We start from the raw sequence: 27,650 nt of genomic DNA, 5'->3' as shown, positions 1-27,650 counted from the left end.
TCTAGGTGGGACAATTGGTGCTTTTTTTTTAGGCAGCTTGTATGTCCTCTCCATCTTCCCAGATAGCTATCAATTGAAATTGTATACCAAGCAGGTGCATGAGTCATTCTGTAAAATAAACATGGTTTGTAACATGTCTTGCATCCTAAATGGTTCTAGGTATACATTTTATCTACTTATTCCCCAGGAAGTTGTAGATTATCAGTATAGTTCTTATGTCTATGCATGGTAAAAGATGGGCAACCTGAACCACATTATAAATATGAAGATTCTTTGTGTGGAAGCTTTAAAGCACCAGTTCACATGATAGAGAAGTCTTGTTAGACATGTCCAGGAGCAGCATTGGTCATTTAAAACTTTCAGAACTTTCCTGGAAGAGCCACTGTATCCATGTGGAGAGTGTCTTCCTCTGCCCACACTATGTTCAATCAAGAGTCACAGTATTACAATATGCTGCATGTTCTTACACATACTAAATGCCTGTGTCCTGCAAGTGTTCTCATGGTAAAAATTTTGTTCTGCTACTCCAAAAAGTGTCACTAGCGCAGAGTCATTGAAAATAAATTGGAACATAAACTGTCTTTGCACAGATGACTTTGTGAGACATCTTATCCTGTTACTCTTGTTACCATGCTGCAGGAGGAGAAGGAGAAGGTGCAGGCCCAGAAAGAAGAAGTCCTAAATCAGATGAATAATGTGCTGGACAACGAGCTGCAGTGCATCATATGTTCTGAACATTTCATCGAGGTAATATTTAACAATTGCCCCAGTATGTTTGCTTGGTCTTCAGATCAAGACAGCAGTGTGCAAGAAATATTTAGGTGCATCTCTGGACAGGGACCTGGATTTGCCTTATAACTGGAATGCAGCCTTGAACAGTAGTTGTCTGAATGTAGTCAAAACTGCTAACAGTGATTACAGTCATTTTTAGGTCTCGCCTGAGCCAGCGCATGCGCTGCTCTGGCGAGACTTTTAGTAAGTGGGCTTCAGAAAATGCTACTACACGCTTTTGCTTGTGGCCTAGAGCTTGCAGTTACGCGTGTGGGCGCGCGCTTACGAGCAGAGGCGCCATCTGGCTTTCCTCTCTCGTCAGCAGCGCATGTCTTGTTGATGTTATCTGAGGGGGCGTGCCTGGTGTCTTCAACCCTGTGACTGTATCATTCTTTTTTATTTTTTTGTTCCTCGTGCTTTTGTGGCATTTAAACGGCAGCTTGTTTTCCCTTATGCTTTTGTGGCAGCTAAGGACATTATGCTTCTTCTTTATATTTGAATATTTATTCACGTCGGAAAAGGGCAAGCTAGCAAGTGTGCACGTTTAAAAGCTATTACCCCACCTTTTCCTTCCCGACAACGCCTGCTCCATCCATAAATCATTCCCTCCCCATCATTGCTTTAAACCCTCTCTGATGCCTTGCGATTCGTTGTCATCAGTGTTTCGAACTTACCAGCCCCCGGGATCTGTTCCGAGTCTCTGTGCAGATACGTTCAGAGTCGGAGCGGTTTGATGTTTTTCAGTCTAAAAAGATATTGTGCTTCTCCTTTATATTGAAATATTTATTTACATCGGGAAAGGGCAAGATAGCATGTGTGCGTGTTTAAAACCTTATCCGCCTCCTCCTCCCTCCTGTCTATGCTTGCTCCGTCCACAAATGACCCCCTCCCCCATCACTGCTTTAAATCCTCACTGGCCTTTGATGTCCTGCGATTCATTGTCATTAGTGTTTAGAACTGCTCGCCCCTGGACACGTTCACCTAGTCGGCGCAGTTTGATGTTTTTAAGCCTCACTCGGCCTGCATCTCAAGACCCAGCTGTGGCCACGGAAAAGGCTTCATGTTGAAGATCCTAACAGTGAATATTTCCAAGGGAGTGGGTAGCGCTACAAAGGCGTCCCAGATGCGTGTTCACAGTGCTTGCACAACTGTTTTATAACAATGTGCACCTCCTTCGGCAGATGGTGCCCTCTCGTGGTGCAGTGAATCCCAGTGGCATAGACCCCACACAACTTGTTACTGCGTCAGATTCCCGGGACATCCCCCATGCACAATAATTTTACAGGGTGAGTGATGCCAGGGCGTGGACAGACTCCGAATATCTCTCCAGTGCTATTTCAGAGGTGCCCGGTTGTGCCCTGGCACTCGGTGCCAAAGCGCGGACCTACAGTTCTGACGTACGCTGCTTACCCGACATTTCTTTATCCCGCCCGTCTTTCATATTCTGCCATATTTTTCCTTTTTTACATGACCTTCCTGTGTTCATCATTCTCCCTTCATAAATTCCTTATCGTCTTGCACACTCTCCAGCCCCCTCTGCCCTTACCAATCCCACCTCTTTCATCTCTTCGCACCTCGCCATGACACTTCTCTCCCACCTACTCCATCTTCAATGACGTCATTTCATTTCAAGAACCTTTGATGTTCCTAAACACACCTTGCCCTCAGCTCACTCCCTCACCCAACCTCCCTCGCTCTCTCTCTACACACTCTTACTTTACTTCCTGTCACTCTCTCCCTCCTGCTCCTTCTCGCCTTCCTCTGACTCTCCATCTGTCTTGTTCTCTGCCTGCCCTGCCCTCTCTAGCCTCTCTTCAACAGTCAAAGCCTTCTCTTTCTCCACCCTCTCTCGCTCTTGAACCCCCACCCCTTCTCACTCACACAGATAGCTAAGCCTCAGAAATCCATTTCTGGGGAACCTTGGTAAATTGTAATTATATAACACTTACTACCCCTGACGAGGTGCTGAAGTGCTTTACCCTGGGCAGCATGCTGCTACCGAACCCAAGGTTAGTGGCTAGTCATGTAATTGTTTATTGGGGTTAGTTTAGTGACTCAAGCAACTATTCCATACATTCACTAGAATTTCCTTGGGGTAGATGAAATAAATAGCAGTTGGGTGTTAACATTAGTGGGGTGGGGGAGTGGTTGAGGTATGTGAGTTGATGCAGATGTTTATTGGGATTCTTCATGCTGATGTTTGGTGGGATTAATAAAATGCAGATATTCTGAACCCTTTCCATGTTACAAGCAATAGGCAGTTCTCGGGCACAGTCTCCTTGTCCTAGCCTCCTCGCAGCCCTGGGCCCTTTGTGAAGACCTAAACCTTTCCCTCCAATAGAAAACATGCATTGGCACAGCCAATAGGTCTCGCCTTTGGGACCTTATAAGTGTTTAGCCATGCAACAGTTGATGTTGTTGCACCAAGGATATTGTGCTGCATATCTAAATACTTATAAGGTCCTAAAAGTGAGACCTATTGGCTATGCCAATGCTTGTTATAGATGTTAGCTAGTAGTACACATAAAGATTTGATGCTGGGCACAGTGTATAATACATGAGCAGCATTTTCCTCTTTAAGCTTCCCTTATTTTTATGGAGGCATACTTAAAATATACATAAAATGCGCAAACACTAAAGTGCCTCCTCATTAACACTCGGCTCTTGAACATGTCCTTGAAATGTTTGCTTTCTTTCTTGAGGTGAAGTGTGACCTGCGGATACCAGGCACCCCAGTGCTTTTTTCCTCTCGCAGGTCTCCATAGGCTACATCATCGATTGTTAATATGAGGATATTGGGATTGGTGGCAGAGTGGTATTTATGTTCAGGAACCACCCCTCTCTTTCCTATTCATCTTCCTGGTCACCATGGCAGTGCATATTGCCTACTACACCATCTTCGTCCGAGACACTGAATATAGCATTACTCCTAGCCATTGAGTCTTCAAGATAAATGCTTTGTCCTTTCAAAGTCCTCTTGAATAGGTGATCTCTGTAAACCTATATTTCCCCCTCCATTCAGCCAGAGCAGCTAGATTAGATATAGTGGATAAGAATAATTGCTTAGCCACATTATCCACTAGTCAGCAGTGGATGGAGTTCAAACAGTTAACATAGTCAACTGCACTCTTAACAGGCACCTGCTGGATGTTTGATCCAGCTATCTATATGCATCATCGACCTGTTTCCTTATTTAAAGTATTCTTCAACCCTTTGTGGAGATGGCGTTCAGCAGTATGTTATGGTCATGTCTATCAAACACTGTCCATACATCAAGTAAGATTAACGGGCATGCTTCATTTATATCCAGCATTTAAAATGCATCATCTCTGTGCATAACTGTTTTTAATACTGTGACCTGCATGAAAGCTGGACTGATAATTATATAAGAGTTTCATATGTGAATAGATTAATTTGTTTAGCTACACACTTCATCCTGATTGTTGGTGCAAATGGTAGGTCAGTGATGCGATGATAATTTTTTCTTGCAGTTTTGGGTCATCCTTAAGGTTTTTGAATATCCCTTCTTTAGAGGGGCAAGTACAAGAACTTGGTTAAAGGAAGCATTTCTAATGTTCACCTTTAAGAGCAGTAAGGCGGCAGTTGCTAATTCCTGAAGGTAGTTTTTTTTCTGTTGTATGATTTCATTCATATGAATGACAAATTGTACTATTTGCCATTGTGTTCTGCCCGTGTGTACAGGGCATGCATGTAGTAAGTTACCTGGATGAACAGCTGCATAAGAAAATTTACTTATAACCATATGATAAGAAGGGCATGCTGTGCTCGTTTTGGGTACAGGAACTGAGATTATGCTGCAATATGTGAGTTAAGTAGGTTTGTCATAATCGCATATACTTACAATCACGCTTGAAAACCTGTGACTGATGCAGCTCATGTGTGAGGGCCCATATCTGATCTAGAGGTTGGTTTCGCCAGAGGTTTTTTTTCTTCTTCCTCTAGCTTGATTTTCTATCGTTTTAACTCATGGTGTTTACCTGAGTTTTGTCAGGGATGCTTCAGTGCACAGGATTTACTTAGTGGTTAACAAGTACATCTTAATACATTGATGTGCAGTGGTGAAGCTTGCTTTGACACCTAGCCTGACAATAGCCTGGAATTGCTTGAGAACAAGGCTACTCAAGGGTTTGGCTAGGGGGGAAATTGGAATAGTACCACTTTGAGTTTGCCCTGCACCCCTTCAAATAAGTGTCAGTCTAGATTCCTTTCTGGTATGCGTTCTTCTCTTTTCAGTCTTTTAAGTTAAGCAATCTAATAACCTTTTGCAGACCTTCTTTGGAGGAGGAGGAGGGGTTTGTGATGGTAATATTGATTTAATTTCTTCAGTTATTCTAAAGAGTTACTTGGCCATATTTGGGCTGTGTAGGGCTGGGATGCAGATTAAGATTTGCTAGTTTCCCATCTGTCTTTCTTATAAATTGCAAGAATTTGTGACTTAAGTTAAAACTGAGTACCATTGCCCGTTCAGTCCCAACCCATACTTTCTACTTTAAGACATGTGGAACATGATCAGAGATCAAAGTCTTGATTTGTGTTGGAAGCTCCCTTAAGGGGTGCCTCGAAGAGATCAGATGAACAAACAAAAAAACGGCTCAGATGTTGGTCACAAGTTGAGAGTTAATGAGCCGTACCTATGCCAATGATGCTGTCCTGCAAAGAAGGAATGGTTGGAGGACCATAGGGAGGAAGTGCTTAGGCCATATCAGTGTGTGCACACTACCACCAAGACTTCTGGCTAAAAATGGTCCTGCAGTTCTATTTAACATTGCATAAAGATCTTCTGTGAGAAAATGGGTTTTGTTGCAGTACCCTCCCTTCCACTTTTTGCCTGGCTTTTGATGCTACTTTGACTGTAGAGTACCGGGTCCCTGCTGTCCTGGTTTCCCATTACCAGTGTTCTTTCCCTAAAACATGTCCAAAAATGGCGCTTCTGCCCCCCTGTAAGTCCTTACTAAGTGGTACCCTTAATACCTAGGGTCTGGAGGCTGAAGAGGGTTCCCTGGGACCTGCTCACCACGACCATGCCACTGCCCCTGCAGCCGGCATGCCGCAGTGAGGTAAAAAAAAATGACCAAGCCGACATGGCACACTGTCTGTTTGCCATGCCAGCTAGCACTGCCTAAGATATAGGTCAGTCGCCCCTCTAGCAGGCCATACCAGCCCTAAGGCAGGGTGCACTATATACCAGGTGTGGGCATATCTCCATGAGACGATATTCCCTTACAGTATTAGGTTCTATTCTCTAGTATTCTAAGTGCCAGGGAAGCCATAGAGAGTACATGGGCTGGGAACCATACAACTAGAGTTCCACAGCACCATGATGGCTTCACTGAACCCAGGGGTGTTTGGTACCAAACAGCTCCTTTTAATAAATCGACACTGCTGCCAGTGTGAGATTTATTAAAACATGTACTCAGAGGTGCCCCCTCAAAATCTACCGACCCTGGTGTGTGCACTGACTGGCTTTAGGCAGCCTGCCACACAGACATGTTTCTGGACCCCTGGGTGGAGAGTCAAGTCTTCTTTGATCTTAGGGTTTTACAGGCACCATGGCGTCATTCTCCAGTCTATCTAATGTTGCCAATAGGGGGGTAATGGTCTAAGATTACCTAAGCATGACTGTGCTGTATTAGGTCTCGCCTGGGCAGTGCGTGCGTGCGCTGTCTCTTTGAGACATGCTGTATTCAGGTATGGGCATCTGCACCTTTTTCCTTTCCACTGCGGCTGTCACTCGCGCCTGAATTAAATTTCTAGGTGGACACACTTCAAACAGGGCCCCGAAAACAATCCGACATGTGAGTTATGTGATCCAGGGAGAGGGCCGCAACGTCACTAGTGAGCTCCCTTTACATGCCTGGTCGAGAAACGCGCTGATGAAGAGGGAAGCAGCTGCTTGATGATAGTCCACTTTGTGAAAAATGTCACGCACTCAGCGCAGCCTCTTCTGCAGTATGCAATAACGGTACACAAGCGCCTGCGCCCCACAGTCCCCCTGCCTCTGCTTATACAGTGTGCATGCAAAGCCTTCTGTGAAGTCTTAAATCTGATTTCATAATGCAGTCATCCACATTTTCATTAAACAACGTTAGAAACATCTGGTGCGCGCGAACAATTCCTGCCCTTTTTTTCATTATCTACTTATTCTAGTAAATATGCGGTATAAATATTTACTTTGTGACGCAACTTCATCACCAGTACATCCTTGACATAGTTTCTAAAAATGTAAGTAAACGTATTTACACTTAAAAAGCTTTGAGTTGAAATGCATTCAATCTGAGCCCCAGATTTACTAAACCTTACACTGCTCCTCAAGTGTTATAAAGCAGCGCAAATGGTGTTCTGTTAAGTGGGATTCCTTCCGCACGCTGATCCTGTTACTGAGGGTAAGGGCAGTATTTTAATGCAGTGTTTCATTCATGGACTTGGCATGTTGTCAATATTGTGTGCCATGTATACATAGGTAAAAGACATTGCCATTTACAATGCCAATAGCTCTAACTCAAACAGATGCAAGACCAATTGCATTTACAATGCTTGTTAAATCTGTGAGTTGTTGTGTTGACATGGAAGTGAAAAGATCATCTATTCTGAAGTATGCTTTATGTGCGCTGGAATAATAGGAGAAATAGTGCCTTTCTCGGTGCATTGTCCTCCATATATCTTGTTTTGTTTATCTGTGCAAACAAGTTGCCCTTACTATTGATTCCTGGTTTTGCTAAAAAAGAGTAGAGCTTCTTTACTGGCTTTCGCTTAGTGGAATTCTCCTCCTGTCTCAATTCAATGAAAGCAAAAACTGGCCTCTTTTAGAAAAGCACTAAAAACCTGTTTATGTTGCTAGGGATCTTGTGTAAACTTCAATTTTGAATCTCAATTTCCTAGCACAATGAAGCTCTCTGGGGTCCACTGAGCTTTATAAATATGCTTCATTAATTCATCCATTCATTCAAAATAAGCTTTGCGTTAGGTCAAGGTGGTGACTGTTAATATAGTGTGTTCCATATCATGCCATTGGATTTTGCTATAAATGTAAATATGTATTGATATTTTTTTTAAAACTTGTCTATACGATTTACCTATCTCTATGATAGTAACTTTCAACTTCTGCCTGGGCTTCACTGTTGCTCCTTCTTGAGTTGGCCTCCCTTCCTATGCACTCCTTCCGTTCATCCCTGAATGCTGCTCATTTTCTTTTCCTACTTCCCATGATCTCCTGCAGTTTGCCAGTAGTTAGCTTCCCTGAGCCTGCACCCCATGCCTTTTTGCTTATATTCCTGTGCCTTGTCTTCAAGTGGGATCCTGCCCTTGGTTAGCCCCTCAAACTTCCTTTGCAACCTGTGCAGATCCTGTATCCTGTCAAACCCTTCTTTGAGTGCCCTCCTCTCCATTCCTAAGCCTTTCTCTTTAGTCTGATTGTACCAAAGCGATGGCAGTGCGTTCCCTCTGACCTCTTCTGCTCTCTACTCATTCCAGTCTTATAGTCTTACCTTAGCCGTCCCTATTTGCCTCAACTTTACCACTTCCATCTCCTGCTGCAGAAGAGCTAGCTTCTGCATTTCATTACACCTTTTGTAGTGTCTGCGCTCTTCTGTGTGCTGCTTTGGTGCCAACTCTATAAAAGTAGAGTAATGAACAAAAGTTCTCTTTATCTCCCTTGGCCCTGCAGGCTGTTACCTTGAACTGTGCTCACAGCTTCTGCTCTTATTGCATCAAGGAGTGGATTAAGCGCAAGGTGGAGTGCCCCATTTGCAGGCAGGAGATCCTTACTCAGACACGCTCGCTGGTGCTGGACAACTGCATCGAAAGGATGGTGGAGAACCTCAGCAGTGAGATGAAGCAGCACCGCTTGGCCCTCATAAAGCAGCGCAAAGATGAGAAAGGTGGGTCGGTGGTGTGTATGAGTGGAGGGTCCCTGCTGGCCACTTGTGTCACTAACAACCCACCCGGTGCTGTCCATAGTTTAGATGTTTTTGTTATTTATGAGATTGGTCCTTGCCTCTTCATCTCTGTACCACATGGAGCTTGCGCCGCTCTTACTGCTGACTGAAGTTTCCCACTCTTTACTCTCTTCTTCCCGGTCAGCCTTTGGAGTAAATATTACTAGAAAGCACAGCGGTGGTGGGCATGGGGATGTAGCTGGAAGATGTTTGTAGTGCATGACGGTCAAATGTATTTAGCAAATGTTTCAGTAATCGCTGTCTCTTAATCTATTCACCCAACAGAGATATTTACTCAGATGTGTTGTTACATGGGTCATGAATTACAGATGGCATTTTAGATCTGTTCATACCATCTATTTAACAGTATTCATAAATTCTCTAAATATGATTGACTAATTGAATTGGTTAAATGCTTTTGTACTGGTTGATATATTATCCTACAGTATGTCCTAAGGAAAAAATGTGGGACCGTGTCCCTCTGTAAAAAGTCTCAGCTGCGAGTAGATTTACCACAAAATGAACATTTTGCTTAAACGTCTGCGTACCTGAAACTTGCTAACTGCTTCTTTAACAAATGATGTTTAGAGTAAGGTTTTAAACTACTGGGGAAACCAACAAAAGGCAAGTTCTTACTTCAGTACTAACAGGTGTACAAAGGTGAAGTCCCTTCCCAGACATTATCTCTTTAGAACGATCGCCAATAATATTTAGTGTCAAAAAGAGTGGGTGTGTCTCTAGAATTACAGCATTTTAAAAACACCATGCACATTTGCATTACTGTATAGCACTTAAACCAAGTAGTAACTGAGCCTCGTATTAACAGGTGTTCCCATCGGCTGAAACAATGGTACTCATTTGATCGACTCGACTTCCTGAATATTCTGTTTTGCTTAAGTTGCTATATATATTTCTAATTCGTCACACCTGTTTTTTGATGCAATGAGTTTTCCCTATTTTACTTTGGTCTATTTTTTTCTTGCTTTCAAGTGTTAATACTTTGAAGGCTTAGTTTTAGATCAGTGTTCCTCTGTGATGATTTGATTATCTTAGAATGGCAGCCCCTAGCCTAATTCTTTGGATAAAGAGGTGAATTGGTTTCAGAGGGATGTTCAGATTTGCTTTTCTGCTTCTCGATGGCTAGGTCGTTGATGGAGATAGCAATGTTGAGGCACTAGTCAACAATGAGTTGCTCTTGGATATCAAGAAAGTTACCAATGTAGTGTAATCTCTGAGGAGAATACCCTTTCTCGTAGCCAAGGAAGCTCCAATCTTAACCTCAGGACAAATGCTCTCAGTGAGACAGCTGGTTGTCCCTGTTGTGATTTTGGGACTCTTCCTTAGAGTTCGGTACAAAAAGAATCTTGACTGAGGCCCCTTTATTGTATTTGATGTCAACAATAAAACTATGTTGTGAGAAGAAAAAAAAATGAATCTTGACAAGAAAGGAGAATTGGTGCATTTGTACTCAGTAGAGTTACGGCTTACGACAGATTCTCCCAACAGTAGAGACTCCTCTGATTTGGTTTGGTCTGGCATCTTTGTTTACTCGCGGAATGAGTAATGGGAGGAAGGACTGTATGATCTCAGAAAGATTGTTCTTCAGCAGGTAAAGTGAATGTTGTGTGGAACTCTAGTGCACTCAGACAAAGAAATTGATTCAATCTGGTGCACTTTTTTTTAATCCTCACCGCTCTCCAATTACACGTGCATACATGTTGTATTGAGGTTTCATTATTGCACTATGTCCTCCAGCTCTTTGTGAAAATTTCAGTGTAATACTTGCGCTTCGAGCCTCTAAGTTTGAGACATTTCGGATTGCATAATATAAAGGCTCACAGTGAGACTGTGCCCGCTTTCTCTCTGGCATCTGTGCCAGAGGGGCAAGGGGCGCTTGGGAGAGTGTTACAATTGTAAATAGACACAAAGAATTGTTAATAATGATCATGTCTCTGATACTTCATTAGAGCTACCATGAAAGTCCCAGAACATCCAACCAACGTTGTTCGGCCCAGGAAATTGAACTGGAAACTGAGAACTTCAGAAAGGTGAACTGTGTACTTCAATTTTGTGGCTTGGAAGAGCCAACACTTTTCTTCACAGAGAATTATACTACAGTCTAGCAGACCCTCGCCAACAGTCCCAGCATTTTTAGGTGTGATGGTTGGACCAGCCTCACAACATATAATACTTATAGGCTCTCCTGCTGTGCAGTTTTTCATTTTTATTTGACACCTTGGTTGATTCCTTGGTGACCAAAAGCACAGAGTTCCTTATATGGATTTTGGAACTGTCTGTGTTTCAGACATGTCTTGTGTGCCCTTGAAGTGAAAGCTCTCTTTAAATGTTTTCGTGCACTTTAGTATAGGCCTTGTGCGACTACGTCTATTGCGTGCCTCTCAGTAGTGTGGCTTACTTTTACAAGGCTAAAATTTGAGTTTCACAAAAAAGATTTTAAATGCACCTTTTCAGTTGCAACTCTCCTTCAGACATAGGCAGAAGGAAAATGCAAAGGATGCATCCTGAGACTGAAGTCCTCAAGATTAAAAAAGGATTAGAAGAGGAAAGATTATATAAGCAATTCAGATTTTTTTGCTGTGTTAAAAGAAATCAGTGCAGGAAGGAAAATAAAATAAATGTCTGCTGGAGAGTGCCAGTGCAAAAAAGTGTGTACGGTAGTACACTGTCGGAGTGGGGATTAGTGGGGGCATGTGTTAAAGGAATACCGGAATTAAATTCTGATAAAACCGAAGTCCTAGTTTTCAATCAGAGTGGTCTCCCTCCTCCCTCCCTTTGGTGTCCTGCTGAATTTAACACTCCTCCTAATCCAACCTCTTCGGCAAGAAATCTTGGTATCCTTCTTGATTCCTCACTCTCCTTTGACTCACAAATTAAGCAAATCTTGTCATTCTGCTTCTTGAAGTTGAAAACCTTAAAGTTCCTTCATCTGGTTCCTGAGGAGATGAAACAAACAGTAGTCCATGCGTTAGTCACTTCTCGCCTGGACTACTTGTTTACCTCGGTCTCCCGGTGTATCGGAGTTAGTCCAGACTGCAGCAGCGAGACTAATAAGGAGAGTCCCCCGCCGCCATCACATTTCCCCTCATTTGAGACTGCTGCACTGGCTCCAAGTTGTTCAGCGCATTCAATTTAAATCTCTGATACTCTCCTTCAGAGCCTCTCCCGGTGAGGCCCCATGCTACTTGTTAAATACACCGTCTGCATATTCTCAAAAAAGGATACTCCGATCCAACAATAGCCGATTCCAACGGATCTTTACAGTTCTGAAGTCCCTCCGTGAAGACCGCTCCTTTACTGTTATTACTGATAAACTTTGCAACAGTCTCCCACCCAACTTGCGTCAGGTTAAGTCTTTGACAGCCTTCAAAAAAACAACTTCAAATCTGGTTAACTGATAATGTTTAGCTGTTTGGTTACGTCGGTTGATCTGCACTGTTTGCTTTAGCGCCGGGACGCTTCGGTTTGAAGCAGCCGTGCACTGTATCAAGTGTGGATTGATTGAATACCTGTGGTCTTCCATCCCTACCCTGTTTAGGAGGAGGAAATGTAATAAAGCTTGGATTTGGATAATACTAAAATGTATTTTTTCAGGTCAGGTTTTTTGCGTTATATTGTTGGATATATTTGACGTCTTGTCTTTTTTTTGTTTTCACGTTTTTTGCACTGATTTCCTTTGTATGTTTGTTTGTATATGTTAGAATAGATACTGCATTTTGTGATTTATATTTGTTAAGGGGTTTCCTTTCAATTGCTGTATTTTAATTATTTTACCATGCATTTGAATAAGAGTCAGAAAGACGTTAGTTAAACGGGAAACATTCAGAATCTTGGCTCTCTCGCGAGTAATACCTGCTATTCAAAACGGAGAGTTGTCATGTGCTTTCATTACACACTACTCGTATATATATTCTACTGCATAAACAATTCCCCAAGTCTGAGATTAGGACGAAATGTGCAGGTGCATCTGCCAGGTAGTTTAGAGCATCCCAATTGTATGAGGCCGACATTGACACTACACAATGATGTTCTAAACCCCCAATCGCTAGAAGGCAGGATAATGCACACAGTTTACATATATAACATATATAGTTTCAGTGCTACCCTTTGACATTTGGGGTGTTTGGTCAGGCAGCAAAGTAACTGTTGGAGACTATTTCTCCTGCTTAGACATATTTTTGACCCCGTTCATTAGTAGGACTAGATCGTTTAACTTCAGTGGTTAAAGCTCATAACAGTCTCTTGGTTGAATCACTTTGTTCATAGAATAGTTTCTCGTTCTGGCGCTGTCGGTAAGGTCGGAGTGGAAGGAGAACAATAGCTTAGGAGGAGGCTTAGGAATTAGCTGTACAAATTCACTGCCTATACTTTAGAGGACAAACCCTGCCTCCCTCTTCGACTTCTACAGGCTTTATTTTTCAGAGTGGCTTCCCTTTTCCTATAGAGCATGGTTAGAGCGAATCCGCACCTTTAGGCCTCATTGAAGTGGAAGCCTAAAGAACAATTTTCTGATAATACGTCCCTTCTGTTTGCCTCAAAATTAAGATACCTTGTTGGTTTGAGATGATGGATCCCCCTGTTCTCCTTCATTGCCCTCCTGGTAATTGGTATGAAAGAATCTTCACAACAGTCTCCTAAACCCACCTATTCAGGATCCAGTAGCTGTTGTCATAAAAGGGCACCTATGGGTGGGCCAGGTAGGGAGGATAGGGCCACTGGGTTGCCAGGAAAATACTGCAGTGCACCATGTCAAGCTGTTATGGTGTGGGTCACAAAGCCACATGAATCTGTCCTTGGCATGTGTTGCCTGTGGCATGATGCATTGGGTCAACTGGTGGACATTGCCAAATGAAAGTATGGGGGATTGCTAGGCCTCCAAAGCGTGAAGAAGTGGCTGATGGGGTTAGGTGTAACAAAGTGGCTGAGAGTGGCATGTCGGAGAGGAGCTTCTTCAAACAGTTGGGGCATTATTAGGGGAAGTTTAGGTGGGAGCAAGACTGTGGGTGTCACTCCCTTACTCTCCAGTAACTGTTTTCTTAATTGATCTGAGACCCATTTGCTTAAGTATTCAGCAGGGGCAAGCTTACTGAGGGGTAATCTGTGATAGATATCTAGCAAGAGTGTATTCTTTTGGGTAGAAATGTACATTTTGTAGGCAATATACATCTTTCCCAGCTCTGTCAGTAGGAGCAGGGTAACTCATATCTTTTCCTTCTCCCCAGTGCCACACCACTTATGAAATTGTAGCTGTAATCGGAATGTTTAGATGATTACAGGTAACAAGTCTTGTTAGGAAAACCACCGGTCTCTCTTACCTCAATGTCTTTAACCTACATTTGTCCTTGTAACCATATATTTTAATGATCATGTGTGCTTTAGGAGGGACTCCAGTTTTCCAGCATTATGTGAGCACTTGAGCTTCAAACATGCTACTATGAACTTCACATTTCCTTCCCTACTAGCGGTTGGTTAAGGGCCTCCCTGACAACACTTCTCTTTTACAGGCACCAGATTAGCTGTACTGTATTTATCCCATTTGTAGTTTGCTTATTCACTGTGTATGAAGACCAATGTAGGACAGCTTACAGTATTTAAGTTTAGAATTAATAGCTGTTCCGACAACTCTTCAGTGTGGAAGCAAGAACCGGTAATACGTCACAGAAATAAATGCATATTAAAATGTTCCATTTTTAAAATTACAGCGATTTAAGGTTGAAGGGTCACTTTCACTTTCTTTGTTGCTAGGAGAGATGGAATTGTTATGTTCTTTCTTAATTAACATACCAGATTACCTCCGTTTGCATGCATTTAACTGAAGACTATCCATTTGTGGGCGTTTCAACCAATCATTCTGAAGCCAGGAAGATAACTTATGAGGAGGTGACCTTTAACAAAGTGTGTATCATCTGCCTAGATGGGAATTTTTATTGCCACGTTCTCCAGCCACTGTATAATCTGTACGGGACTAGCCGTGTTGACTGTGTGGTACAGACCTATAGTTCTATTTCCAACACGAGCATAAATACACACCATTAGTATCTGGATCCAACCCAAAGTTGTATCTGCAGACTTGCCTTCCATGGGGTGAAACGGCAATTAACATGCAAGTGGACCTTGAGTCCACAAATGATTGTAGGTGTTCTTGGGTGTATTTGTGGATGCGATAAACTACAGTATAGCGGTCCGCCTGCTCTAATAAGTGCTCATAAATCCCCTTATGAGATACGAGGACAACCACTTTCAGAATTTATTATTCAACATACTACGAATATTGCCAAAAGTGTTTTAAATTTCTGCTTAAATCTGTCTCTTATTGGTTTGTTTTCATGCATATGTTTGGCAGCTAAGCAAAACTTGCATGCCCTTGAAGGCATACAAATGTTGAATCTGTTTCAGTAAGATGATTGGAAAACTTGGAAACTAATCTTGGAGGCTTTATTTGCTGTAGGCTTAGAAATATCTTGAGATGGTTTGGATGATGGCAGATGTTGTGAGAAAATAAATACTTATTACCCAACAGCTTTAACTCGAATCATTTTGTTATGCAACCCGTTGGGAACGGTCTACAGGCATCTGCTTCATCATAGCATGCTAACTTTGATTTGAGAAAGCTCTCTTTTGGGACAGCTCTCTAATAAAATTGTGTCTGTTAGTTAAAGAAGTCTCTTCCTTTCTTCTCCTCTACTATGATGTTTCTGCTTAATGAGATATGGCCTGCTGGTTTATTCAGAGGTTCTGGATTATGAGGAACATATTTCAATAGTAATTTAAAAGTAACTTTACAATAAATCGGAGTTCTCCTTCATTATTATGCTCCCTGCCACAAATGGCTATTGAAAGTTTGTTCCTGCATTAAAAAGCTTCATATTATAACATGATGGCAGCTGGTGATCTCATGGCTAGTCCTCTCTAGAAGGTACTGGACCGCTCTGTTATGGAAACATTTTTTGTTTGAGTATTGCAATGTAGCCCTTTTGATCAGTGGAGATAATTCTATAATTGTGAAAGATACCACCAATTGAGAACTACCCTTAAGGTAAGTAACTTTTCTGTGTCTGCATTAATGCATTATCAATTAACATATCTTACCAGCTTACTGAGAAGTAGGTAAATTAATATGCAAGTACAATTGGACATTGTTGAAGTACAAGGTAAAATGGCAATGGAAATTTTGTATAGTTATGAAGGAGCAATGAACATTTTGAAAGAGCTGAAGTGATAACTTAAAGTCTGTACACCAAACTTTAGTGAGTTGATTTTTATCATCTGTTGCTGTAGAGAAACAAGAGGCAGAAGTGAGCCTGACTAATTCGGATAGCAGCAGCAGCAATATGTCCTCCATCACCTCCATCTTGTCTATCAGCAGTTCCGACAGTGACGAATTCTACGAAGAAAACTTTGACTACAATGACCTTGATGAAAGCGATGATGACGACAGCTATATCTTCATCTGAGACTGTTACTGCCTTGGTAATGGGGCATAATCAAAGCAACTGCCTGGTCCAGTCGTTTCCACTCATTAGGGCGGGTATGTGGAAACAGAGGATCACAACCCCTTGGGCTTGATGGCTTGCTGGGCACAAACATTAAGGAAGCATCCGTGAGCATTTTGTTTCAATAAAGTCAAAACTACATGATGTTCTGGAGCCCAGGCTAAATATCGTTTTCTGGATTTGCTTTTCACCTTTCCGTAATTGAATTGTTGAACTTTTTTGTTATTTAAATAATTATCAAACGTGACTTATTGAAAGTTTAGCTAATTATCTTTGTTCTTGGAAGATTTGTTTTTCCTCCTGACTTCGTAATCGGAATCAAATGGAATAGTGTGCACTGTGAGGGATTTTCCTTTATCCCACTGGTTTTCATCTCTGAACCCCTGCTGGCAGACTGAAGCGTGAACAGCTGCATGCCCACATCATCAGCAAGTATCGTTAACCTGCCATAACACCCAATGTGAGACCAGCTTTTCAAGTACATTTTGGTTTTGCTACTGGACCACCAGGACAGCTGGGTTTTCAGGGCCTCTGGTTTCCTTTCATTAAAAATAGTGGGGTATGGAGTAACCATTGAAAGTTAATAGACCCTTTCAGCACTGGGAGTGGAAAAAGACTTTTGTGAATAAATTGTGTTTATGTTTTTATTTTTTAGTTTAAGAATCTAAAGGGGATGTACCAGTCATGTTGCACTTGTTGAATAGGATATTAACAGCACTCACAGATGTTATGTAGTATCCAAGTCTGCCAGGGCTAAATCCGACCAGGAGGTGGGAGCAGAATCCTAATTTGAAATACTCCAATAGATACCCTCTAGTGCCGCTCACATGAAGTTTGCATGATGTCAGCAGTTTGACTTGCCTGTAAGGACTCTACAGACCTGCAGATATTGTCCTCTTACAGTAAGTTTTGTTAACATTCTTTGACATTGGAAGTATCCTTTCAAGTAAGATGACCTACATGCTTAACAGTGGGACACAGCACTTTGGAGTGAAGCATGTCTCGAGGTTGTTGGGAGGTTCAAATACATGTTGTGGAGGGTGGTCTTGTCAATTACCTTGGGTCTTTTTTGTAGGTATTGTTGAAGTCTGTGATGCTACCTATTCTACAACTTTGCTGAATTATGCCTGGGTAAAGGGTAACCTAGGCAAGATTTTGTAACCCAGTCAAGATTTCGTAACCCTTATAGATTACTTTTTAAACCCAAAGTCCTTCTCTGTTTTTCTTCATATTTTCCTTGGTAGTCTGTTAATGGTTCTTGGATGGAATTGTTTGCAATATCGAAGGAATACTTCATTTCCACACTTATCTTTTTTCTCCTTTTCGTAGTTGAAAGAAAATGTTTTTTCTTAAAATAAATATTTTCTTCTGCCATATTTTTCTAATCATAAACTTAGTCTATCTTATTTTTTTAACATTTTAATTACCTTGTTTCATACTTGAAGGGTCTTGATTCCTTCCTTGTTTCTAACCTTTGAAACAGGGAGTGCCATTTAAGCACCAGTGAGGCACCAAGAACAGTCATCCCTTTATTTTGCACCTTGGCTGCAATAATGGCTCTTTACTCTGCATATAATGCCATACTCTGTCACTTCCTGTTTCCCCGCTTAGTGGCATTTCGCAAAATAGAGAAGAGTGCTAATAAGACAAATGCTCTACGAAAAGGTAAAAAAAAGATGATGGTTGGGAAGAGTTGTGGATTGGCGGATAAGCCAAAATGTGAATATTAATCTGGAAGAAAATTATTTTGTTTCTTCAAAAATAAATGTCACATTTTGAGTATCTCTTGGGTAACTCATCAGGGTGTCTCCCAAGACTTCACTTTCCAGATTTTTGCATTTCTAACAAGTTCCCTTTTTTCTTTTTTGAATAGGCTTTCTTTTTACTATTGCCCGTATTTATTTTGCTTTTACAGTCCTGCTTAATCCTCGATTTGGTTTGTGGCAATGTTCTTATATGATGTTTTTATAAGTTGCGGAATTCATTTCACTTTAAAAATCATTGTCCTCCATTTTGGAACAGTAACATTTCCTGTGCTCACTGCCTTCCTACGGGGGTGAATGCAAGTCAGTCATAGCGCAGGCGGCCTAAGAAAAATAGCAAACAGTTTACACTAATGTTTAAAATGTATATTGGATAGTCTAAAAGACCCAAGCCATTTTCTGTTTTACACATTTTGGAAAAGCTGTCAATTTGGGGTAGACCAACAGTAATGGTCTTCTCCAAGGGCACCTGAGTTCTGGGGTCTTGCCAGCTGATAAGAAAATGCCTAATCGCACATTGAGAGCTTATAAGAAATGCTCTTCTCAAGTTTGTTGAGCTGTGAAACTGGCTAATAATTCCCTCTTCTGGACAGTGCAAGCAAGGTCTCCTTCAACCAGATCATGGGTCGTAGCATGGGCGTATTAGACTATCCTGATTTGTGAAAAGCAGCAAGCTACAGAAATGACTAGCACTGCACATCAGTGATCAAAAGGAAGGACGTTTACTCGCTCAAGGACGTACTCTCATCCGTGAGACTTTCCTTTTTTGTGTTTATATGGTTCTTAGATTATTTTCTGTATTCCTTGAAGACAATAAAAGATATTTAAACCCTTTTGGGGGGGGATTTGTTTCCTTAAAATGGTATTTTGTGTTGCTTTTATGTGAAGTTAAAGCGTCAGTATTGCGAAGCAAATGTCACTACCTCTTATATATCTATTTTGTGGGTGATTAGGTGCTCCTAATATTTGGCAGCATTGCACGTTCAGCTGACCAATGCTGGTAAAACCTTTTGTTGCAGGGATTCTGCTCATGCACAGAACTATGCGCAGGAACCCAGGACCTCGGTGAATTGTGGTGTACCAAAAACTCACATCAGAACCCCTTATCCGACCAGCATCAGTGTCCCATTCGTTATCCAATTTTTATCTCGGCGGTCCCAATGTATAGACAGCCCAGAACAAGCGACTTAGTGTATTCTCAGGAATGGTGGGAATCAGAAATACCTGTTCGTTATTATTCTTATATCAGTCCACAACAAGAGTAAACAGAGACACGGTAACGTTTAAAGAGTTTATTTTATAAACCTTGTGTCCTAAGATGCAGTACTTTGGCTAACATAAGCAAACAAATTATTAAAATCAAAACCATCAGCATAGTTACAATACCATAGAAGATGAAAGGAGAAATCATAATAAAATTAAAGTGGATTACATCCACCTTCCTTTCGCTAGTAAACTAATATTATTATTATTAGACTAATAGAAGGTCTCTAGGCTTGAATGGGGAAGCCCATACCGTAAAGATCAGCTTAGTGGAATCACATCACAGGATCAGGTATACTCTGCTCCTGGGACAGCTCTTCTTCCGAATGTGTATAAAGCATGCAGCCTGCAATATTAAAAGCACTCGACTTTCAGGTATTTGCAGCTGCATGCGTGTTATGGCTAAATTGTGGGCCGATCAACCTGAACCCAACAACATGCACCGTCTAGCGACCCAGACTGTTTCATTACACAATGTTCAGACCAAGGTCGCAGCTCACTGTTCGGGACGTGAACAACAGACAGTTCTCATGTGAAGCAAAGGCGGCGAGCAAGCATTTCCCAAATAATAACATTTAACTGCAGTGTCGTGTGCAAAAGCAGCAAAAGTGGCAAGATGGCTTTCTATCATCTAACGCGGTTGTGCTAACTTAGCAATATACGTATATAAATAGCAGTCATCACTACACCCCCCCCCTTGATCGGACCACTAACCAGTAGGGGCACAATTAAGGAACGCAGAGTTCAAGTTCGAAAGAACGGAACCAAGGGCACAAATTGTGAATCCATATAAGGGCAGTGAAAAGTTTGAAGAGAAAAATGAGAGAAAAAAAAACATTTAAAGGGGGAAAAAAAATATTATCGATGGATGTTCAATGAAAAAACAAAAGGTATTCCACAGGAATTTTGGATGACCTCCAAGCTAATCCATCAATGTATAAGCACAATAAGATGCAACGGCTTCCAAGAGGAATTCATTGGAACGTTCTGCAAAATTATCTGCCATCCAGTTCAGCAAGGGGAATGAACACACATGTTCTTTGACAACTGGAGCCTCTAGCACCATCATAGGACAACTGGCGTGTTCTTCAAGATAACTTCATGCCAAGAATTCAGCTGCAGCCGTTCCGATGTCCCAATTCCCTACTACTCCATGTGCTGCTCCACAGGCCATAATCCTGACACCAGAACAGTCCAACTCATGAGCCACTAAGGAGCTCATTAGTCTATCATAATCCGGGGCGGGAGACACCGAGTTTGACAAGCACAAATCCAGAGCCCATTGGAACGGACACTCTAGGCAATGAAAGACCGGCTGTACGCAAGTAAAGTAGGAAAACCGGAAGGACAACCCATAGGCTATGCTCAATGTTGCCAGTGGTAGTGTTCCATAGTATTCAAACATCCGGTTGCGAAGATGGAGCAGCCGGGACATGCTGTCGTGTGACGCAAGTTGTGCATCCATAGCGTAGTAAGCAGACCAACAGTACCCCAGCCACGAGGGCGAGAATCAACGGGAGACCTCCAAAGACGCTGGAAAAAATAGAATGAAAAAATGCCGGGATCACACCAAAAATAGTTTGGAAGGAGGTCACGAGGCCGGAGCCCACAATTTTAAAAAAATGTGCCAGGCCACTTGTTGATGAGGCATTAAAGATAGTCTGAATCAGGGCACCAAAATGAAGTGGGAGATCAGTATTCAAAAGGGCTTGCACCTCGGTGCGTGTGTTTGCTACGTGAAGGACAAATGTTTCCTGGGATGAAGTCAACGCGACTTCTTTTTGAGACAATAGAGCCCTTATTCTGCTCATCTTGTTGAACTCTGCTTTCAAGGTTGGAATGGAAGGCCAGATGGATACATCGAGCCGTCCATGCGGGGGTGGCAAAAGGACGTTGTTACAGCAGACTACTCTCTGTTATACAGTCACTGTGTAGGAAATTCCCACTAACCTCCCACAGCAAGCATCATTATTTAATAGCAAATAACTACTGTTAGCCAGCAGGGTAAAAGACGGTGTTATAACTGGCACTGGGATCCCTTTTAGGACGCAAGCTAAATTAAGAGCGTGCACATTACATGCACCATGCAATTGAATGTGCCGACACACCACAGAGCGATCCGGAGTGTAAGTGCACTCTTCACCTTTTAAGTAAACCTCTTTACCGTCCCTCACGCACCTGTACGTGAATGGGATTGACCAAACTTCATGCAGGAAGGCAGTACCTAGTTGTTCATATCTGCCTAGCGCATAATGTTTCAGGCAGGAACTGAACTTAAACAGGGGAAACGGTAATGTGATTAACCCGTGGATAAGCCACACAGCGGAGTTTAATTCGGCAACAGAGAAAGGTAAAGGTTCTAACTTTTCAATGTGCAGCAATGAGTATGTTGCATCGTTCATGGACATGAACTGTTGTTTTGCAGTTAATTAAAAGGAAGGAACAAAGATGAAGTATTCATGTAATCCCAAGGGACTTTCCCAGCCTTTAACGTTTGCAATGTCCATGCAAACTGCATTATAGAACGCAATTGATTTTGACCATGATTTAGAACAGACAAATCATCCTGCACAGTGTCAACAGATGAAACGATATTATCTAACGTATAAATTCTGGAAGACAGGGTATTAATGATCTTATCTATAACAGCCAATACTTTCTCCATATTGGCTTGATCAATAGCTCGTAATCTGGATGCAGCTTCAATCTGTGATAGCTTGCAAACTTCGTTATAAACAGCATATACCTATCTTTTGGCCCTGCCAACCGCAGGACCCTTAACAAAATCATTCAAATCTATTTTGTCGTTCAATTGTGATAAATGAAGTTTAACAGATGCTGAGGTGGAATGTTGCAGCCAAGATTGGCATAACATCTCTACTGAGTAGGTAGTTACAGTACGAGAGGATTCAAAACGGGGGTCCACACGAACTTGCGTATACCCCGGATTCAAATCCAGAAACCGATGTTGATAGGAATCTGAGCTTGTTTGCCATATTAACCACCCTTTCGGATTTAATTTGGAAATATTGAAGGATGTGTTAGAAATGTATGACTGCAACGTAGCAAGGGACAGATCCGTATGATTATCACAAGTAGGATAAGCACCCAGATCCGGAGTAGAGGGAGAATTTAATTTTTTAGAAGTAGCCAATCCAAAACAGGTGGTCTGAAAAATTGACGAATTCAAAAATAACGTGGTTCGGGATAAGGCAGGCACGATGCAAAGCTTCTGTTCCCTGTACCTGCCACTGTTTAGAACCCCAAACCGATTTAAGATCGACAGTAGCTTTCCACAGATCATAACCTCCGATTGCCAACTCATCCATAAAGGACTTGGAATACAACAATTTAGTGTGTGTCAGCCTAACTTTCGAGGTAGACTCAGCCGCCACTTTAAAGTAAAAGGAGGCAGGATTCGACACACTGAAATCAGAAAAATATGTGAATTTGTCCACTAACGTGGTGGAGCTGCCCTGCCTAAGCGCTGGACAGTGTTGCCATTGCGTATAATTTACAACATTTCTAAATGTATTCGCTTTGTGAAGGAAATGATTGCCATAATGTTGATAGCAAAACTGCTCATCATAATTAGCAGTATCGAAATACAAATCCTCAGCATCAAACGCAGCATAATATTTCAAATCAGAAAACAGTGCTTCTATGGCTTGAACATCCCAATCATCCGAGCGGATGCTTTGCTTAACTACATCACCCATAGAAACACGAAATACATTTGGCACATTGATTACTTCAGTGGGACCATGAATTTGAAATTTAACAGCATCCCACGCGATCCCATCCAGTACAGGCCAGGCAGTAATGTTCACAAAAGTCTGCTCCCTCTTCATGATATGTGATGAGGAGTGGGGGGCCAAAGTTCCATCAATTAGTCTAATTGTAGATCTTTCTTTCAGGCAGTGTCCATTTATAAGTCGATAAAACACTACCACAAATCCAATGGACATAAACAAAAAAATACTTATGAGCACCAGCCAAATGTAAGTCCAAGGGGGAATTAAAAAATGTCTTTTGAACCAGACAGCAAAAATTGAAACTTTTGATGGGGCAATGGAAGTCATAGAATTAGTGTCAAAGGAAAAGCGCGACTGGTTAACTGTGGTGGATGTAAAACAGGCAACGGGACATCCGCAGGATAAGCATACTCAATATCTTCAGGTAGACCACCAGCTGTCGGTGGCAACAAAGGTCCAGTAACTGTATGCATCTCGACTGCAACATCAGGCAAGGTGGTAGAAGCTGGAGCCAAAACAGAATTTCTCAGCATCGCAGGGCAAGAAACCGCTGGAGTCATACTAAGAAGAATCGGCCACTCGCTGTAGCTTGACATTGTCAATAGAGATGTACCTGTTATCCTTGCGACCAGGAAGTGGAGGTAAAATGACTGTCTGTGTACCCTGCACGCCAAGCACTGGAACCGGTGCACGATAAGAGGGGCCGAACTCCTTCTTGTTCTCCACCTTCTCACGGACCAGATCACCCACTCGAGGTAGCCAGACGACTACCGGAATCTGAAGCGCAGCATCAGATGTGGAGGGCACGTGTTCCGTCGCTAGACTGTCTCTGGCTTCTTGTAGATTCTGCAATACAGCACAGTGATCATCTACGTCAAAGGGTGTGGCTGACGCCGCCATGTCTAGACCATCAAAGTCCGGGACAAACATTCGTATGCCAAAGAGCATCATGTATGGGGTCCGCCCACCCAGAGGCATTCTAGGGAGATTAAGTGCATGTTGGACGTTATACAAATGGGTTAGCCAGTTCCGGCCAGTGCCTAAAACCCTAGCTGTCAAAGATTGCTTTAAGTCACGGTTCATTCGCTCAACCACGCTATTACCCTCAGGTCGGTAGGGAGACGAAATTTGACTTGGACCCCCAAATTTCTCATGGCTTCTTTGTACGCCTTAGAGGCGAACGCAGGGCCCTGATCAGAATGAAAGGTACCACATGCAAAACGTCCCACATAGACATGCAAATCCTCGATGATAGTACGGGCATCAGCACTCCTTTGTGGCCATACCCACAGAAAACGTGTGCACGAATCCACTGCAACTAAGATGTACTTTTACGCAGTATCAGAGGTGAATGGACCGCAGTGATCTAAATAAACACACCCTAGTGGTTTATTAGATATGTACAACTGAGTTTGTGGTGGGCGCACCGCAGTTGAAGGTTTAATCTGCTGGCAAATGTCACAGTTAAGAACATCAGCGCGAGCTTGTTTATATGAACCGCACCACCAGTAACGTTGTTGTAACAGAGATACAGTAGCTGCAACGCCGGCATGGGCAGACGCCACGCCCTTGTGAGCCGCTAATATCAAAGATGGTCTGCAGTCTGCGTTGGGAATCAATCTGTCACCAACGTCGTTAATCCTCACTAACGGGACGTTATCAGGACTCAAGCGATAATGGTAACGAGAAGGGAAACCTCTCGGGTAATTTGTTCCCTTCTCCGTAGCAGCAATAGCTGCCAATATGTCATCATCGATCTTACTTTTCGATCTTGTAACTGCTGCCACTAAGTATGTCGCCACTGCTGTTTTTGCTGCCTTGTCAGCTAGGCTGTTGCTGACAGCATGGACACCAACTCGTTGGTGACCAAGAGTGTGAATAACATTCACGAGAGGCAGATGTTCTTTAAGTTGTGCCACTCGAACCCAAAGCATTTTATGCTTAATTGTGCTACCTTGGGAATCACGGTATTCATTTTGAGACCAAAAATGTAGATTGTCGTTGTAAGATTGAACACAATAAAACTAGTCACTCACTATAAGAGTGGTGACCCGAGAATCAGCAAACTCCAGTGCGAGAACCAGAGCACGGAGCTCTGCCAACTGTGCGGTACAATCACCCAATGACTGCGTATGCACGACATCAGTTGGAATTCACCATTCACGAAAGTACCCACCACAATTGCGCAGGCCGCTGAATAGGCCTGCTTCGATCCAGTCGCCGGTTGAGCAGAACCGTCCGTGTAAATGACACAATGGTAATCCTCGAGCGGGCGCAAGGACAGAGGAGCTGGATGAACGAATTCATACTGTAAGAACTCCTGAGTCTGTAGTGCTGCGTCAAAGACATAGGTGACGTCGGGCGATGTCAAGGAAGTGGCCCATTGTATCCACCGTGGATGCAAAGCTTTAGAATTTGGTACACTCGCTTTGGTCACTGCCTCAAGGGCAGGATATGGTGTGACCACCAACATGCGTTTCCCTTGCAATAGCGCTCGTTCTTTAAGAATCGCCATCTGCACTGCCGTCAAAACTTTCTCGACAGCGGAAAATCGCAGTTCAGCTGAAGTGTACAGGTGCGATTTGTAGGCAATGGGGAAGGTGTCGCCCTCATTGAACGTTAAGTACGTGAAACCCACTGCGCCTGGCACAATTCTTATGACCAGGTTAGTGTGGTTATCACGCGTCAGTAAGTATTTTGAAGCAAGAAGGTCAGCTTGCAAAGATTGCAATATAGCTGAATGCTCTGGCAGCCAGCATGATTTGGAAAAAGTAGGTTGTACCAAGGCATAAAGCGGCTTGATACGCTGGGCATAATCAGGAATGTACGTGCGACCGAAATTCAGAAAGCCCAGCAAAAATTGTAATTTTTTCAGTGTTGTAGGAGTACGCAGGCATGCGCACTTCTCTAGGAAGTGCGGAGCCAATCCTCGACCTTCATTGGTGAGTTCGTATCCCAAAAACAACACTGTATACTCTGCAATGTGAGACTTCGCAAAGTTGAATTTGTAACCGAAGTCTGCAAACATAACAGTAATGCGATCAATGCGACACAGATGCGGCCACAACTCATCATCTGTGAGATAAATATCATCCACATACGAGTACGCATCAGGGTCAATGCTCTCTAGCAGACAGACTACACGAGCGGCAAAGACTCCAGGGCTGTTTTTATAGCCCATGGGTAATCTTTTAAAATGTTTTTTTTTTTTTTTGCCACCCGATGTAAACGCCGTCCATTGACTACTAAGAGAGGACAGGTTATGGCTGTAAAAGCCATTGGAAATGTCAAGTGTGGTCTTAAACCGTTTTCTCATGAGACTATCGACGAGAGCAGAACTGTGGGTATTCTGTACTGCGCATGTGCGGCAATGAGAGTTTAAATGCCGGTAATCCAAAACCAGGCGGTACGACCCATCAGGCTTCGTCACAGTGAATAAAGGATTATTCATTGGTGACACACATGTTTCAATAACACCTTAAAATTCTAATTGTTCAAGGATTGCCGCGACGTGAGGTCTTGCTTCGCGACGCATGCGATATTGGGGTTGTGGCTGGGGCGTGGACCGCAACGGAATCCTATGGCTGGGGGACAATTTATCCCAGCCCACCTGATTACGATACAAAGCCGGTGCTAGCACCAGAGCCCACTCCTCTGCGAACTTCTTAGCTTGGTCCTTTGGCACTGTGTGCGCAAAGGACGGGATGATCACCTCCTCCCCTCTAGGAGCATCTAAAATGAAAGCCGGGGGCCAGTCTGTCTCTGCCAATAAAATATCGTACGAAGAGGTCAGATTATCCCAAAAAATCCCCTGAATTGTACGCTGTATGTCACCTTCAATTAAAAGGACTATATTGTATAGTCTGTCAGGGGGAGCCACTCTAGTGTCAGCAGTTTCTACAGTAATGAACGTGTCAGTTGCTGTCGCCACCAGATATGGACGCAGTGCTTGTTGCACTACTGTAACTTCCGCCACGCTGTCGAGCAGCGTTAATGCCCATGTCAGGTTCTGAAGCTGCGTCCGCACTATCTGTGGAATACCTCGCTGTTAGCGCAGCAACCTTCTTCTTTTGAAATGGGGGTCATTGACGTGCAGACTCGTCCTGCTTGCCTTTACCGTCAGTCTGACGGGGTTACTCACGTCCTCTGGCACCCCGTCCTTTCCCACGGTCTCCGCCACCGGACTGTGAAGCCGATGTTTCCTGTGAAGAACGAGGAGAACGTTGTTCAGAAACCTGAAATCTATCAGGTGACTTAATACTAGATCGATCGCGCAGCTCATATGTGCGTTCACTAGTCGACTGTACGGGTGAGGCAGGACGAGACCCCTGTTTCTGTTGCTGCTTCCCCTGTTTCTTTGCCCGCCAATTTTGTTTTTGAAAATTTGGGCGTTCGTCTTTACCAGACGAGCTCACCTTAGTTTGCTGTACCAAATCCGAAATTATTACAGTTGGTTTAACACCTAAGGCACTGCGGCCTATGGTTCTATAGGCTTCCGCAATTATCTTAGCGAACTCCTTAGGCCTGTCGCGTTCATCCACGCGGTCCAGCTTATTAGCCACTTGGAACTGCATGGCATCGCCTTTGAGGTTGCCCATTATCATGGAAGCAACCACATCGAACACCCCGACA

At 42.9% G+C, this 27,650-nt stretch overlaps 1 protein-coding gene across 4 annotated transcripts in view; it reads left to right on the top strand.

Moving 5' to 3' along the window:
• Nucleotides 1-27,650, top strand: part of RNF8 (ring finger protein 8) — a 244,057-nt gene that overhangs the window by 168,775 nt on the left and 47,632 nt on the right. For 2 of the 4 annotated variants that reach the window (XM_085610258.1, XM_085610260.1), the window contains 2 exons: nt 640-747; nt 8,456-8,669. In XM_085610258.1, the coding sequence (XP_085466384.1) occupies nt 640-747; nt 8,456-8,669 (322 nt within the window). Of the gene's footprint in view, nt 1-639; nt 748-8,455; nt 8,670-16,022; nt 18,831-27,650 lie in introns of those variants that run through there. The other 2 variants (XM_085610259.1, XM_085610262.1) reach the window with 2 other exon arrangements.

The sequence above is a fragment of the Triturus cristatus genome, chromosome 6 (assembly GCF_964204655.1).
Source record: "Triturus cristatus chromosome 6, aTriCri1.1, whole genome shotgun sequence".
Taxonomy (NCBI): domain Eukaryota; kingdom Metazoa; phylum Chordata; class Amphibia; order Caudata; family Salamandridae; genus Triturus; species Triturus cristatus.
This window is presented reverse-complemented; position numbering and strand designations above follow the sequence as displayed.